Raw genomic sequence first — 16,443 nt, 5'->3', positions numbered from 1 at the left:
TATATTTAGATATCATCTATATCACTCTATATTTAGATGTTCTCTCCCCATTTACCAAAGAGATACGGAGTATGTCATATATAAATGATCCAGTGGAGGATATAAAAGATAAAACTATTTTTAGATAATCATCTAAATAAAAATATAAATAACCAAATTTAGATAAGGCATCGAGAACATCGTGACAAACGCACGAATCGCAAGTCTGATCTGTACAAAATCCCAATAGTAAACGGCGGACGACGAGTCGACGACAAACCTCGCACGACACTGGGCCACCACCACCAACTCCCACCCACTGCCAGATCGGACGCCCAATACACAGCTCAGCACCAACCAAAAGGACCAAAACCCAGCCATTCCCATTGGACGCGGCCGGACAACTCCGCAGCCGCAAAAAAACTACACCGCCTCGCCCCTCCCTGCGCCGGCGGCCACCACCGCACGGACGACGTCGACGAGGCTTCAAGCGATGGGGCGGAAGCGCGCGCTGCTGGTGGGCATCAACTACCCGGGCACCAAGGCGGAGCTCAAGGGGTGCCACAACGACGTGGCCCGCATGCGCCGCTCCCTCGTCGACCGCTTCGGCTTCGACGAGGCGGACATTCGCGTCCTCGCCGACGCCGACCGGTCCGCGCCACAGCCCACGGGAGCCAACATCCGACGCGAGCTCGCGCGCCTCGTTGGCGACGCGCGGCGTGGGGACTTCCTCTTCTTCCACTACAGCGGCCACGGCACCCGGCTGCCGGCGGAGACCGGTCAGGACGACGACACCGGCTACGACGAGTGCATCGTGCCCAGCGATATGAACCTTATCACAGGTGATTGTTCCGTCCGCGTTCTGCCCTTTTGGCTTGTGCTGCTTCGAAATTGGGGATCGGATAGGTGAGATTTGAAAGGGACTTTGTCTGATTGTTACGTGAAGCAATTTGGATTGTGTCCGTCATTAGGCTACTTAAGTTTTGGGATATGATGAAATTGCTTCTGAAATCGACAAAATTCAAATTCAACCACACCAAATATCTCGTATGACAGGATTTAGTTTATTTCTAAAAAAAAGGTCGAATCGATTCCATCTAATGTGGGGATAATAATATATCTAAGATTTGGATTACATAAAAGTATACAACGTCCATCATGTTGTGTACTGTATATTTCTGATGCAAGAATTCATCTAGAAAGCGTAGTACCTGTTATCCTAAGTTAGTTTAACTTCTACACGGGCAGAGGGGATAAGTTGATCGTTCTGATTTAGACCAAATCAAGCTGAAATGTTATTTTGACATAAAAATCCGTAATCAATTAATCAGGACCATATTAGAATGTGCTATTTCGGTCGGGTACTGTTTGGTACATGGATTTCACTTTTAAAAGGATGCTAAATATGATTCTCTGCACATAGTTTGTATGCGCTACATCAGTAAGACGGTAACTCTGCTTTCAATATTTTGATTACCAAGAAGAAAGATGGGGAACCTATGGTCAATCGCCTGAAAAAAACTTAATCCATCAATCGAATTTGTTAGAGTTTGAATTGAAATCGAAGAAAATCAGATAAAGTAGCGTGTTGACAAGCACAAATCTTGAAGTAAATCTAATAGACAAAAAAGTTGATTGATAGATTAACAGTTTTCAAGCAATTGATAAATAGCAAAACTGATTTTTCTTCTATATCCTGCAGATCAAGATTTCACAGAACTTGTGCAAAAGGTCCCAGGTGACTGCTTATTCACCATAGTGTCCGACTCCTGCCACAGTGGTGGTCTACTTGACAAGACCAAGGAACAGATTGGGCACAGCACAAAGCAGAACCAGACCCAGCAGAGCAAGCGAGAAGCAGAACGTTCTGATTCTGGCTCCGGCTTCCGATCCTTCCTCAAAGAAACCCTCAAAGAAACAGTCCGGGACGCGTTCGAGTCTCGAGGAGTTCACATCCCTCACCGTCAGGGCAGCCACCGTAACGACGATGGCGAGGAGCCGAACACGGACTCATCCTCACGTGGTGGCGATGGCATCAAAAACCGGTCATTGCCCCTCTCGACATTGATCGAGATGCTCAAGGAGAAGACCGGAAAGGACGACATTGACGTTGGCTCGATCAGGATGACGCTGTTCAGCCTCTTCGGCGACGACGCGAGCCCCAAGATCAAGAAGTTCATGAAGGTAATGCTGACCAAGCTCCAGCAGGGCCAGCACGGCGGCGTGATGGGATTGGTGGGTGCCCTTGCACAGGAGTTCATGAAGGCTAAGCTGGAGGGAAAGCAAGAAGCAGACGCCCTCGAGCCGGCCATGAAACAGGAGGTGCACAGCGTCCACGAGGTGTACGCCGGCACGACGGCGAGGGTGAGCAACGGCGTGCTGATCAGCGGGTGCCAGACCGACCAGACATCGGCGGACGCGACGACGCCCAAGGGCGTGTCCTACGGCGCTCTCAGCAACGCCATCCAGACCATCCTGTCGGAGAAGAACAGCAAGGTGACGAACACTGAGCTCGTACTGAGAGCGCGCGAGTTGCTTTCCAAGCAGGGGTACACCCAGCAGCCTGGTCTTTACTGCAGCGACAAGCACGCCAACGTGGCCTTCATATGCTGAGACCCTGGAACATCAGCGGTGCTGCGTGGACTGCTACTTTTGTTCATCAATGTGAGAACCCTCTATTTTCCCTAGTGTGTCCATTGATGGTTTTTATCTTCTATTTTGTACTATATGGAATCTGTTGTTTGTTTTTAAATGAAAGACAACAAGGTGAGTGGTCTGCTGTTAATACTGGTCATTCGGTCATTTCGGTTAATTCGGTTTTCAACTAAATTTTGGTTAGAAAACCAGAACCGATGTATCTTGACAAAACAATAAGGACTAAGCAATTCGATCAGTCTTGGTAATGATCGAAATTTAGCAGTAGTTTCATATATGCAAAGAAGCCATAGAAACTTTTAACGCAAAAATCACGAGCATGTCTAAGATTTTTGGGCTTTTTTATTATTCTTAAAAAGTATCTTAAGATATTAAAAATGTTAGTACAAATTTTTGATATCTTAAGGTACCACAGTTTTTACATAAAAAAGGTGAAACTTAAGGTACTTTTTTAAAAATGATAAAAAAAACTCAAGATTTTTATTGGGTTACTTGTCTAGGAGGAGAAGGATATGGAAATTAGAGTTTAATCTTATTGAACTTAGTGGATAACCGGTTGCATTTAAGTTTTTTTTGTTAATTCAGTCTTTTCGGTTAACTAGATAACTAACTGAATTGACTAAATAAATACGTTGTTTCACTCCCTATAAGGCTATGACCGAATTTCTCGATCTCCATCATTTTCTGCTCACCGAGAGGTAGTATCACATCAATGATGTTACAAAAACAGTAAAAGATCTAAAACATCACCCCAGCCACCGGGAAAGGTGATTGATTTGTGATCAAGGCCACCATTTCACTGTCAAATCCCATGTGGTCTCCATCAGTACACCACAAAATAACATGTTTCTAAAGGCCAGAAAGTTGCAGCCTCCGGCCAACCTGGTCAGGCAGGCAAAACACCCGATCTGCCTATGTTGAATGACGTCACAAGCCAATACAAAGAAAGCGCGCGCACTGGCAGCGATGATCACCTCCTCGCTAAGTCACCATCACTCGTCAGAGCTCCACCAACCCACCAGAGGCCGCCACTGTCAGTCTATTGGATCGCTAGCTCGCCGCCCCCCACTGACCCCTCGCCGGAGCTTGCAGCTACGGCGGCGATCGACGGTCGATCATCGACCGGCATACGACGCGATGGGGCGGAAGCGAGCGGTGCTGGTGGGCATCAACTACCCCGGCACGGAGGGGGAGCTGAAGGGCTGCCTCAACGACGTGGGCCGCATGCGGCGCTGCCTCGTCGACCGCTTCGGCTTCGACGAGGCGGACATCCGCGTCCTCGCCGACGCCGACCCGTCCACGCCGCAGCCCACGGGGGCCAACATCCGGCGCGAGCTGGAGCGGCTCGTCGGCGACGCCCGACCTGGGGACTCCCTCTTCTTCCACTACAGCGGCCACGGCTTGCAGCTGCCGGTCGAGACCGGCGCCGAGGACGACGACGACACCGGCTACGACGAGTGCATCGTGCCCTGCGACATGAACCTGATCAAAGGTGATCTGATAGTGGTGTATCAGTGCTCTTGCTTAGACATTTGACACGAGCCAGCTGAGAGCATCCTGACCTCGCTGTGTACGCGATGCAGACCAAGATTTCACGGAGCTCGTGCAGAAAGTTCCCGATGGCTGCCTGTTCACCATGGTGTCCGACTCGTGCCCGGCGGCCTCATCGACAAGACCAAGGAGCAGATAGGGAACAGTACGAAGCAGAGCAAGATTCAGCGACGGGACAGAGAATTGCGGCCAGCTCCCGCCCCCGGCACGTGCTCATGTGCCTCTCTTCTGCAGATCGTCCTGCGGAATCTCCCTCGCCGTCACCGCGGTGGGCAGAGGATCGGCAGCCGCGGCCGCGACGCCGGAGAGGATCCGCCACCGAAGCAGGCAGAGCTGCCGGCCACTGCGGCGCGCGCCGGCATCAAGAACCGGTCTCTGCCGCTCTCGACATTCGTCGATATGCTCAGGGACAGGACCGGGAAGGACGACGTCTGCGTGGGGTCGATCCGGACGACGCTGTTCCACCACTTCGGCGACGACGCGAGCCCCAAGATCAGGAGGCTCGTGAGGGCCATGCTGCGTCACAAACACGGCGGCGGCGGCGGCGGCGGCGTCGGCAGCGGCGCCACGGCAGGCGAGGAACACCAGGATAACGCTAAGCCGGAGCGCGACGGCGAAGGCGAGGCCACGAAACAAGATGCGCCGGCGGCGAGGGCGTCGCCGCGCAACGGCGTGTTGATCAGCGGGTGCCAGACCGACGAGACCTCGGCGGACGCCACCACGCCGGAGGGCGTGTCGTACGGCGCTCTCAGCAACGCCATCCAGAACGTGCTCGCCGCGGTGCACCGCGGGAAGGTGATCAACATGGAGCTCGTGCGGCGAACACGGGAGCTGCTTGCCAAGCAGGGGTACACTCAGCAGCCTGGACTTTACTGCAGCGACAAGCACGCCAACGTGGCTTTCATATGCTAAAACCTTGATCTCGTGTCATCTTACGTGAGAATTTTTCGTCTCCCATGTTAGCACTTGGTACATGTTTTTTTTTCCCGGTTTAGAACATGCTTCCGCCTGTAATACCGATGACTTTGAATCACGTTTAACCGTCCGTGTTAATTCAACTATCTGGTGCAAATACACAAGATCATAAGCTATTCATAAAGTTCATATAAAAATAGATTAAATCATAATATAGTAATAAATTTTAAATCATAAAAGGTAATTAATAATTATATAAATTCTAAATCCAACAATCAACATGTTAAATAAAGAGCAATTTTACCATCTTCGATGAGGCAGCAGTAGGCACCACAATTTTCTATATAAAATTTAATATCTCTTCGTATCTTAAATATTAGAAAGTATCAAATTTTAAGTAGAAAATATCGTTATCTCCCTGCAGATGAAAAAAATACTCTTAAATAAAATTAAATAAAACGGATGAAGTATTATTTAAGTGCAAAATAGATACTCTTGCTCGTTGGTCCCTGCATTCTTGGATTAAAGAAAGAAAGAAAGAAAGCGCAACTGCACTTCCCTCACAGGTAAAAAACTGACAACCAATAACACTGAACAAAACACAAAAGTCAACAGCACGTGACAGTCTGGTCTACAGCATTATATATTGCACGAGATGTGCAATCGTGTTACTGTGTACACAGAATATCGCTAGGGCAAATTAACAAACAAACCCCCTGCCGCTGAACTGACCTCAAGAAAATATTGTTCTCGCAGCCAATCACACGAAAATGGACTATCTGTCTATCTCGAAACTCCGATCGATCACACGGATCACACAAAAACAAGGGCGATCACGGAAGGCAGCAAGCCCCACACGTCGCGATCGCGGCGATCACCGCCGCCTCCTCCCCCACACAACCACCGGAATCGTCGACGGCCTCCCGCCCATCCCGACCTCTCGCCAGCGATAAGCAAATCTCGCCTCCCCGTCCTCTCGTCCACAAAACCCTCTTTCTTTTACGACCCCCAAGTAACCCCTCCCTCTCGTTCCCCCCCCCCCCGCCTCCGCTCCAGCACAGCGTTCGTCAGCTTCCCGGTGCTCCCCAAATGGCGTCCGCGGCCGCGCCGACCACCTCCTCGGTCTCCCTCGCCGCCAGGCGCGCCGCCTCTTCGGTGGCCGCCGCGGCCGCTCCGCTTCGCCGCGGGGGGCTCGCCACCGGGTGCCTGCAGCCGGCGCGGTCGCTGGCGTTCGCGGCCGCCGCCGACCCGCGGCTGGCGACCCACGTCGCGTCGCGGTGCCGCTCGGCGTCGTCCGCGCGCGGGACCCGCGCCGTCGCCACCATGGCGAAGAAGAGCGTCGGGGACCTCACCGCCGCCGACCTCGAGGGGAAGCGCGTCTTCGTGCGCGCCGACCTCAACGTCCCCCTCGACGAGAACCAGAACATCACCGACGACACCCGTGTCCGCGCCGCTATCCCCACCATCCAGTACCTCATCAAGAACGGTGCCAAGGTCATCCTCTCCAGCCACTTGGTAAGCCTCCGCCCCGCATCTTTTTTCCTCAAAGTACTGCTCCTTGTCACAGATTAACAATGTAGGATCTCGGAACCTGCAGAATGCGACTCTTTGCTATCCCATCTGATCCCATGAGATAATAGTTGCACAGTGGCTTATTAAGCACGATTTTTTTTGGTGTGCTGTTATTGCAAATGATCTAGCAAAGCAATATTTGGTCAATCTTTTTAGTCGCCGCCTATGATGTGATCCATTGTGAATTTTTTTCTTCTCTCATGAATTTGCAGGGTCGTCCTAAGGGTGTTACTCCCAAGTTTAGCTTGGCTCCCCTTGTACCACGACTGTCTGAGCTTCTCGGCATAGAGGTTTCTACTCCACTGATTTTGTAACTGAATCTTAGGCACCTATCACACTGATTAAACCATATCTGTATTCATAAATAGGTGACTAAGGCAGAAGATGTTATTGGCCCAGAAGTTGAGAAATTGGTCTCTGGATTGCCAAATGGTAGTGTTTTGCTCCTTGAAAATGTAAGATTTTACAAGGAAGAGGAGAAGAATGACCCAGAATTTGCCAAGAAGCTTGCCTCCTTAGCAGATCTCTATGTCAATGATGCGTTCGGAACAGCCCACAGAGCTCATGCATCGACTGAGGGAGTTACCAAGTTTTTGAAGCCATCTGTTGCAGGGTTCCTTTTGCAGAAGGTTACTGGCGTTTTACTTTACATTTTCAAGTTTGATGCTTGAACTTTTTGAAAACTATTTTTTCTTTCTTTCAAATGCAATATAAAGTTTTAAACCTCACTATTTACTATCAATTTAAATCACAGGAGCTTGACTACCTTGTTGGAGCTGTTTCAAACCCTCAGCGCCCATTTGCTGCCATCGTGGGTGGTTCAAAGGTGTCATCCAAGATAGGGGTTATCGAATCCCTGTTGGAGAAATGTGATATCCTTCTTCTAGGTGGTGGTATGATCTTCACATTTTACAAGGCACAAGGACTCTCTGTTGGTTCTTCCTTGGTTGAGGAAGACAAACTTGAGCTTGCAACATCTCTCCTTGCAAAGGCAAAAGAAAAGGGTGTCGCTCTACTGTTGCCATCTGATGTTGTGATTGCTGATAAATTTGCCCCTGATGCTAACAGCAAGGTAAATCACTGATGATTATTATCAGGAGATAGTTTCTAGTTGATATAGAGCAGCTCAAAGTTTGGTGAAGTGATATACTTGACCTGAGTACCTGACCTTGGCTATGAATTGTTCCTATAGGTTGTACCAGCATCTGCTATTCCTGATGGTTGGATGGGTCTGGATATTGGTCCAGATTCAGTTGCGTCATTCAGTTCTACCCTGGAAACAACGAAGACAGTCATTTGGAATGGACCTATGGGTGTCTTCGAATTCGACAAGTTTGCAGTAGGAACCGAGGTGATGCCATGTGTCAATACTCCTTTTCAGTTTCATTACAGATGGAATTGCCAAAAGAAACTTAGCTGTGAGCTCTCTTTTGTAGGCTATTGCAAAGAAGTTGGCTGACCTTAGTGGCAAGGGTGTTACAACTATTATTGGAGGAGGTGATTCTGTTGCGGCTGTTGAGAAGGTGGGAGTCGCAGATGTTATGAGCCACATTTCAACAGGAGGTGGTGCTAGCTTGGAGCTGTTGGAAGGAAAGGAACTTCCTGGAGTTATTGCACTGGATGAAGCTGTCACTGTGGCCGTATGAGGCTAAGTTTCATTTTGTTGCATCTTCTTCATGTACCATTCTAAACTTGCTATATATTCTACTCTTTTCTTGCACCCTCTTCAACCACTCGAAATGTAAGAGACCAATGTTTTATAGAGATGCTGGAAATTGTTTGAATAACTTCCCAGCATTTTGTGTTTGTTTGTTATACCTTACCCAGTTTACACAATTATCAATACCAAATGTTCAGGGAGCTTCCTGTCTTATCATCTGTTTTTGCCAATTTGCTGGGTAAGTATGTTTGATTTTCCTTTTGTTTTGGTTGGCAGAGAAGCAAACTTTAGGGTGCCTGAATGTCGAATGTCGACTGTTGGGAAGTAGATATATACACTAAAAATCAGTGGCTCGTCATGACAATAGTTCTTATTGAACTCGGGAACAAACAGACACCTCAGGGATTTTCGTAGTCCATTGTTGAGCATTTGATCAGCTTCGACTAGGAAAGATATCACAGATGTATTTGCATGTTGGATGTGCACCCTGAAGTCTGCTCAAAACTCCAGATGAAGTTGTGTGCAGTATTGCTGAAAACATGAAACTCAGAAGTAGGGCTCTCAATCGATGTTCCTCCAGCCGTATCAGCTAAACTCCATCACAGCATTTTCTTTTTTGTTTCCTTCCAAAAGCATGTTACGAACGTATGAACTTATGTACTAGTTACATGTGTACTCCCTACAAACGCACACACGCAGACTGCCCTGTGAGCACATTCGAAGACCTCTCAACATATTCGATGCTAATTCGGATCGCCGGTTTGTTTGTTGTCACACGTTCGAAGAAAAATATACTAGTCGTATAATGAGTCGCGCATCCAAAGGGAAGAGCCAGCGCAACGCGAATGCAAAGCCTGCAGCAGCAGATGCAGCGCCGAGCGAAATCTCTACTGCTACCTCGCATGCGGTTGCTGAGAAGACACAAGCAATCTCACGACGAACCCATCGAGAAGTTCGTCCCTAATTCGGAGGAGGAATTCGCCGAGTACGCCGAGCGCATCGCGAGAGATCTCCTTCGGCCTTACGAGGTATTTTTGCATCGGTCAGAAATTATCGTTCGGTTCTTTCAGTTCGTATCCTGATCGAAGGAAAATTCTGGGACTAAAGTTTGACAACTATTCTCCGTTTCAGAAAAGGTACCATTACATCGGTCTGATGAAGGCGATGAACAGGCTCGCCGTGGCGTCGCTGACGCCCGGGAACATCAAGGAGATCGTGTCGTCCATGTCGACGGCGGCCAACGAGAAGCTCAGGTCGGAGAAGGCGGCCGACGCCGGCAAGAAGAAGCCAGGGCAGAAGAAGAAGAGGCTTCGTGTCAAGAAGGCCGGAGGGCAATGGTCTCGTAATGCTGGCGAAGATTATGCCGGCGACGGCGATCATCTGTCATCTTAACTCAAAAGGATCTGTTAATTTGTTTCTATTTGCAACCGTAGATGTGTCTTACAAGACTCAGATTGATGTTTCTAGATTCTGTTCATCCCACTGTAGACGATCTGTCATACGTGAGGGTTCAGATGATCCTTCATGGGTAGTAATAACAACCAAGCAAAAGTAGCAGGCATCGCATGCATTTCATTCCAAAACACATCAACTGCATACTGTAACCAGAGTCACCAGCAGATAATCGACTCATGATGAAAACTGTCACACAGTACCAGCATCAATACTTAGTTATACACGGTTAAACGATCTGGTTCATAAAGCAGAATCGACATTCATACATCAGGGAAACAACAAAGATGGCACATACGCAAGTCAGTAACAGAACAATCTAGGAACACTTGAGGAACGTGAATCCATGTTCATCCGAAGTTCAAATTGTGTTCTAGAAGAAACATACTACGGAAGTACGGATCACTGCTGCTGCTGCACATCTGATGGTTTGCCTCCACTGTCAGTTTTATTTGGATTGTATCCTAGTCCAGGATGCGATGGTTTTTCACTCTCACCTTCAAAGTCACGAGCATCCCGCAGCGAGGCCTCAAAATCAGTGGAATCTATTGCTGTGGGAAGGAGGCTGCCGATGTCGTCTTTGGCTCCGAAGCCACCAGCTCGCATGACATCCTCAGCATAGATGGCAGCTTCCATGTTCACATCTCCAGATCCATGACCGTTGACTGGACTTACAGCAATATCTGAGCCTGCAACCAATGTCTCCTGATCTTGACTCGGTGCATCTTCTGTCATTGTAATCTTCTGTTGAGTTTGTTGCCCGTTGCCAGAGTTCTTTGCATCCATGCCTGGTATCAGTTACTAGATGTAAGACTCCAAGAGAAGAACGACACATTAATATCATGGCTGATAAATACACAATAAAATGTAGTGACAACTATTAATCTTGCCACTATTAAGCCCTCAGAGAAACCCAAATAAAGGAAGCCATGCAAAAGTAACACATCTTCCAACTAGGATTATGCAAAAATCAAAATCCCCTTTCGACTCAGCACACTAGGCATCAGCAAAGCACATCTAAGCAGGCAAAGACGCTTCCAAGGAACGAGGAAAAGAGCAGAACTTAAGCTGTTCACAAAGCATTAAGCATTGTTTCTGGATTTAACTATACATGTGCTATTACAATCTTCTCATTTACCTGAAATCCAGTTGTGCTAATGAATTAAGGATGATGATTTTAGTATAAAAAATTACACACAAGGATATTACTTTAGCTACTTCTTCCTTACCAAAATAAGTTCATCTTTCTAGTTAAAATTTGAACTAGAAAGATGAATTTATTTTGGGATAGAGAGAATAATTTACTAAAGAACATATATTGGAAAGAATCCTCCAATGGATCTCAAAATTACTCCTATTTTGTGCGGGACCTCAAAATTAGTCTAATCGATCTGTGAATCGCCTGTGCCTCAATAAAAAAAAGAAGCTGCTAGGGACTCAACCTGTTAACCGCTTTTCCACTTAATCAATCACTAAAACATTCTACGAAGATTTGTCCCGCCTGATTTTCTTTACCCCTTAAGGAAAATGCACAAGTTCGTAGTTGCATCCCTACCCACCTCCTTTCCTGGACTCCTAAATCCTCATTACATGGTACTACCAGCCAAAGCAAAATTATTCCATAGATAATAAAACTATTTTGCAGTAGGAAACAAACCCTAACACGATCGATCCAGATTCCTCCAAGAAAACAGAGCTCACACGAAGTAGCCCTAGCTAGCATCTGATTGAATCAAAACTACGGACTGCCGACGGAGAGAAAAAAAAAGGATCGCATGATCGAATCGAACTCACCGGTCTCGAGGAGAGACGCAAACTCGGACGAAGCGCGGAAGGGTCAGGAACTCTCGGCTCTTGTCACTTCCTCCACGCCGCCGTCCCGCCGAGGAAGAAGATGAACTCGCTAGTACTGCTGCGAGCCTTGTGCTCTACTGTTCTGGCAGATTGGATCGCCACGTGTGCAGTCAAAAGTGGGCACGTGGCACACTGCACCGGGCCCACGCTCTTTCCCCAGAAGTTGCAGGCCGTGGATGGGCTCGCTGGATTACGGCCCATAGAGCTAGTGCACTTTCGGCCAATAGTAGTAGTTGTTTTTTCAGAACAGTTATAGTTTTTAAATCTGTTTTTGTCTTTGTGTTTGTTTTCAAGTCGAAATCAGTGTGTACCAAAAAAAAATCCTCGATGTTCATCTAAAGGAAAATTTTCTGTGTGATCTCGTGAAATTCGTGGGTTCAAATTAGCCAGAATTGAAGGTTCATCAGCAACAAGGGGTGATTGTTTGCCTTTTTTTTTGAGAAAAAGTAAAATGATATATTTACAAAGAAAAAATGGTTTGTGACTAAACAAAGTATATACACGCTCTTATATAAAATCTAATGCTGAAAAATAAATTACGATAAAAGACCCTCAAAAAATCTAATCTAAATTTAAGGCTTAAAAATTTAAAATTTAGCTTATAAGTATAAACGGTACTCCCTCCGTTTCATAATATAAGACTTTCTAGTCTTTATGAATGCTAATGAATCTGAACATATATATATAAATTATATGTATTCATCAATTGATGAATTTAGGTAAAGCTAAAGTCTTACGATATAAAACGAATGTGGTAGTAAAAAGATGGGTCAAATCAACAATGAATGTATAGATCAACGCAGTATGACATCGAAACCATGATTGATACTACGAAACTACTCCGTATCCAAATATACGACAACAATAAATAAGCCTGAAAGAAAATGTTCGCTGGGAGCGCAGCTCTCGTGGGCTGGGCTGGGCCGTGCTGTGCCGGGCCTAATCTAGACGGAGCCTGCGAAGTCGACGTGGTAGACCTCGCTCATGTCGGGCTGGAAGAGGCCGAAGTGCTGCTCCACGCCCTCGGGCTTCTGGTTCTCGTTGAACATGGCGAACAGGTACGTCTCCACCGCCTTCCCCGGCCGCCGCGGCGTCCCGGCGCCGCCGGACACGTGCCGCACCAGGTTGTTGTTGTACGCCGCCGCGTTCTCGACGCTCGCGCCCACCCCGCCGCCGCCCGACGGCCACCCGGTCTCCGACACCACCAGCTCCACCGCCTGCCCGCCCGTGGCCTTCTCGACCGCCGCGTGCGCCGCGTCCACGATCGCGTCGAACATGTTGGTGTACACCACGCCGCCGTCAGTCACCGACGCCGCCTGCGACGACGACAGCAGCGCGTACCCGAGCTGCACCCGCTCCGCGTCCGCCGCGTACGCGAAGTACGGGTACACGTTCACCAGCAGCGGCGCGCCCTTGGACGCGAGGTAGGTGACGATCGGCGCCATGTACGGCGACGCCGCCTCCGAGAATGCGCCCTGCGACGGCGGGTACGACACGCCGAGCACGGACGTGGCCACGGCCGTCGTGACCGGGACGCTGACCCCGGCGGACGTGAGCGCCGTCTGGAGGTTCCGCATGGCCGGGAGGACGTTGGCCGCGGGGTCCCCGGGGATGACCTCGTTGCCGGCGTTGATATACCGGAAGCTGACGGCGCCGGCGAAGGGCTTGACGTAGGACTCGACCCACGAGGCGGCGAAGGAGGCGTCGGAGGCCAGGCGCGCGAGGTCCTCGTTGTACGTGCCGAGGACGACGCCGATGCCGGAGTTGCGGAGCGCGGCGAGGACGGCCGTGTCCGGGTGGAAGAGGCGGACGTAGCTGATGTTCTTGGCCTTGTACATGGAGATCACCTGCGCCGGCGACGGCAGGTTGTTGCCCAGCATGCCGTAGTTGACACCAATGGCGCCTTCAGCCCCTGCATTTGCCACAAATGGAATAGTTACAGCTCTGTTTTTTTTTCTTTCCACCATCACACAGCTAATTAAGATATGATTAAATTAATATTATTCGTATGATCAATCCATGTCCCTTGGCAATGTTCAGATTCAGTTAAACAAATATGCAATATTTGTTTCAACTTTGAAGCAAGCAAATGATTTTTGGAGAAGACAAATTGAGTGGACTTGTGAGTAGTTGCAATCATTAGCCGTGTTCACACCCGCAATGCCAAGCCAAACCTATCATGTTTAGGTTGAAATTATGAAATGAAGAACACATAATTAGGTGTGCAGTAACTTGCACAGACTGAACTCCTATCTAGATTAGTCCGGTGGTTAGCCACCAAACCCAGGAGAAGAGTTGGGACTAGCGAAAATTTTCTAAGTGAAGTCCGTGCACAACTCCACATCAGTCTACGTTGTTTCTGTTGTCTGTTTCAACCTAGACTTCAGAGCGTATGGACAATCCACCATTCACACTTTTTTTTTGACGTAATGGAAATTATTTACATTATTCACACTAAAAAATAAGATGAAATGTACAACCGTTTTTCTACCTGTAGTCAAGGTCCAAACAGTAAGCGTCAACGTCCATGAAGTCAAAGAAATGCTTAAGATCAAGGAAAACACAACTTGGAATCAAGTTCCAAGTATATCGCTTTCGACCAGAAATTAACAAAGATTGTAAATGCAGCAAAGTTTTTTTTTGTTCTAATTATAGGTAGTGTACTTATGTATAGATATGGTGATGCATTATTATATGGACAACTAATCTTATCTAGGTTCACAGGATTATCTAGCTCTGCCTAATTAGAGTTGTTTCATCAAAAGCACACAGGATAAGATATACAAAGATGCACTGGAATCATGTTGTCAGCAAAAACGTAGTTTAGGTTGTCTGATATTGAAAAACTTAGAAAAACTTCCAGAGAAAGAAAGAATCCTATCCAACAATGACAGTGTATTGTCATATTGAGATGATAACGATATCAACATCAATCTAATTTGATTTAAAACATCAATGGAAAGTGTTCCTCTTTTCATTTCGTCAAGCAAAAAGATAATCCGCAGAATAAGATATATATTTTGGTTGAGATGTAACATCTAATAAATAATGGGAGATAACACCTATTTAAACTCTTCAGGTAGGCTTGGCCAAACATTTACTGAATAATAGAATTGGTCTAAAGAAGCAGGAACGCAGCATAGGCCCAGGACTAGATACAGTTACTTCGATGAACCATATGTATACCGTTTTTTTTTTATCATCCTTGAAAAATATCTAAAGTTACCAAGAATTTTATTATAAATTTTTAATACCTCAAGGTACCACATCTTTTACACACACTTTTTAGTGTAAAAAATATAATACATGGTAAAAAAAATCTATGAATATTTTCGCTTCAAAAATAAAGGTCGTATTTGTAACTGAAATCCTGTACAACCAGGATGCTATTGTCAAAATTGTCATTCTATTCTTTTAATACTGGAGTATTACTGAAGTTTTGTCCAGTACGATAATGGGTAATTAAATAACTGAAAACCCACAAAACAAACATAGTTGCAGGCGCAGCATTCCTACGGAAACCAATCATGCAATGTTTCCTGAGAAGGATTTCTTTCTTTAAGAAACCCAGCCAAGAACACAAAGAATAAGCCTGCCAACCACCTCTACGGCTCTATCTGCAATCGATAAGTAATTATCGAAGCAGACATCTGGCGCCATCTTTATCATAAAAGGGATTAAGGATCCCTCAAAGTTAAAAAAATCCTTTACCCTAATGACAGTACAATCTCGAACCAAGAAACAAGACGTAAGGGAGACATAATCGACCTAGCCACATAGAAAAAGAAATGCGATGAACAAACCGATGTGAAACCGTCAAAGTAGCTAGACATCAAGCGTCAGGAACGGACTGAAGAAACTACGATTGTATGCGAAACATGCTGTTCCATGCAGTAAGAACTAGTACATATAAACTAAGAGATTAAGCAGAATTGAACTTCAGATGAGCCGTTTCTATATACATAGACCAAAGTAAATTGATCAGCCAGAAGGTGAAGAAATCAGAACAAAATACGAGCAAAGACAAGATAAATCATCACACATGCGGCTCAAACCGAAACAAACAAACAGAACTACAGAGTAAGCTACGAACTGAAACAGGACTCACCGAGGAAGGAGGAAGAGCAGAGCAAGAGCGCGCAGGCAAGAACCCATGTCGCAGAGGCAGCAGCCATCCTTGCACCTGCACCAGAACCAGGCAGAGATCCTTCAGAAAAAATCTCTCTGAATTCTCTCTGCCTCTCCGGCCGGCCGGCTCCCCCAGTTCCTCCACCGAAGCCTGAAACTACCTGAAACTCTGAACCTGCCTCTCCTTTCTCCTTCCCTCTCTCTGCGTGGTGCGCTCTCTCTCTGTATATATAAGGTTAGCACCGCACGAACTGCAAGCTGAGAAATTGAGATTCGTGGGGAGAGTGGGCAGAGGGTCGGTGTCAGAGACGCCCCGGGGAGGGGGTGCAAGCTAGCCACCAAACCGAAAGACTCGGGTAAAAACTAAACCGGCGTCCGCATGCAATGCAACCATGCAGCAACGGCGTGCGTTTTCGCGCGCGAACCCTGCGAACTGCACGTACGCTGAGGTAGATTAGTTCTGGATGACCTAATCGATCGATGGCCTAGCTGCTCGATCGTCGACGGCGTTGAGGAGGGCCACGTACTCCGACCCGATCAGCGCCGGGGACGTGGTCTGATGCTGGTCGCCGCTTTGACTCGATCTTAAACTGGTCATTAGAGGGGACAGGTTAGGGTTAGTATCGTCGTGGAATCTGTTGCAAGTATCTCGGGGGGGATTCATGGGAGGACATGTG

General features: G+C 47.4%; 4 protein-coding genes and 1 pseudogene across 5 annotated transcripts; 3 read left to right on the top strand and 2 right to left on the bottom strand.

The window, feature by feature from the left end:
• The first annotated feature begins 337 nt into the window (after positions 1–337).
• LOC102715113 lies at positions 338–5,248 on the top strand (annotated as a pseudogene).
• A 665-nt stretch (positions 5,249–5,913) lies between these two features.
• On the top strand, positions 5,914–8,508 carry LOC102714560 (phosphoglycerate kinase, chloroplastic). The gene is made up of 6 exons (XM_006654530.3): positions 5,914–6,615; positions 6,885–6,962; positions 7,041–7,301; positions 7,427–7,744; positions 7,865–8,023; positions 8,109–8,508. The coding sequence occupies exons 1-6, from the start codon at positions 6,190–6,192 to the stop codon at positions 8,316–8,318; spliced, it is 1,452 nt and encodes a 483-aa protein (XP_006654593.2). The 5' UTR covers positions 5,914–6,189; the 3' UTR covers positions 8,319–8,508.
• A 94-nt stretch (positions 8,509–8,602) lies between these two features.
• On the top strand, positions 8,603–9,914 carry LOC102710702 (eukaryotic translation initiation factor 3 subunit J-like). The gene is given in 3 exon segments (XM_006655384.3): positions 8,603–9,256; positions 9,258–9,360; positions 9,464–9,914. Coding segments are annotated over 3 exon segments (483 nt in total). The 5' UTR covers positions 8,603–9,137; the 3' UTR covers positions 9,725–9,914.
• A 9-nt stretch (positions 9,915–9,923) lies between these two features.
• LOC102714291 lies at positions 9,924–11,712 on the bottom strand. 2 transcript variants are annotated; one of them, XM_015837534.2, is made up of 2 exons: positions 11,579–11,712; positions 9,924–10,585 (listed from the first exon to the last, which is right to left on the bottom strand). In XM_015837534.2, the coding sequence occupies exon 2, from the start codon at positions 10,568–10,570 to the stop codon at positions 10,187–10,189; it is 384 nt and encodes a 127-aa protein (XP_015693020.1). In that variant the 5' UTR covers positions 10,571–10,585; positions 11,579–11,712; the 3' UTR covers positions 9,924–10,186. The 2 variants fall into 2 exon arrangements, with proteins under 2 accessions (XP_015693020.1, XP_006654592.1); XM_006654529.3 differs by having other exon boundaries at positions 9,927–10,572.
• A 657-nt stretch (positions 11,713–12,369) lies between these two features.
• LOC102710410 (putative glucan endo-1,3-beta-glucosidase GVI) lies at positions 12,370–15,974 on the bottom strand. The gene is made up of 3 exons (XM_015837343.2): positions 15,928–15,974; positions 15,747–15,821; positions 12,370–13,550 (listed from the first exon to the last, which is right to left on the bottom strand). Exons 2-3 carry the CDS (start codon positions 15,811–15,813, stop codon positions 12,583–12,585), a joined length of 1,035 nt encoding a protein of 344 aa, XP_015692829.2. The 5' UTR covers positions 15,814–15,821; positions 15,928–15,974; the 3' UTR covers positions 12,370–12,582.
• Positions 15,975–16,443: the final 469 nt, after the last annotated feature.

Source organism: Oryza brachyantha, chromosome 5 (assembly GCF_000231095.2).
Source record: "Oryza brachyantha chromosome 5, ObraRS2, whole genome shotgun sequence".
NCBI classification, from domain to species: Eukaryota; Viridiplantae; Streptophyta; class Magnoliopsida; order Poales; family Poaceae; genus Oryza; species Oryza brachyantha.
This window is presented reverse-complemented; position numbering and strand designations above follow the sequence as displayed.

Coding starts and splice junctions, on each gene's coding strand:
- LOC102714560 (XM_006654530.3), top strand. CDS start 6,190: ATGGCGTCCGCGGCCGCGCCGACCACCTCCTCGGTCTCCCTCGCCGCC. Junction 6,616..6,884: donor TCATCCTCTCCAGCCACTTG/GTAAGCCTCCGC, acceptor ATGAATTTGCAG/GGTCGTCCTAAGGGTGTTAC. Junction 7,745..7,864: donor CCCCTGATGCTAACAGCAAG/GTAAATCACTGA, acceptor TTGTTCCTATAG/GTTGTACCAGCATCTGCTAT.
- LOC102714291 (XM_015837534.2), bottom strand. CDS start 10,570: ATGGATGCAAAGAACTCTGGCAACGGGCAACAAACTCAACAGAAGATT.
- LOC102710410 (XM_015837343.2), bottom strand. CDS start 15,813: ATGGCTGCTGCCTCTGCGACATGGGTTCTTGCCTGCGCGCTCTTGCTC. Junction 13,551..15,746: donor CTGCTCTTCCTCCTTCCTCG/GTGAGTCCTGTT, acceptor TGGCAAATGCAG/GGGCTGAAGGCGCCATTGGT.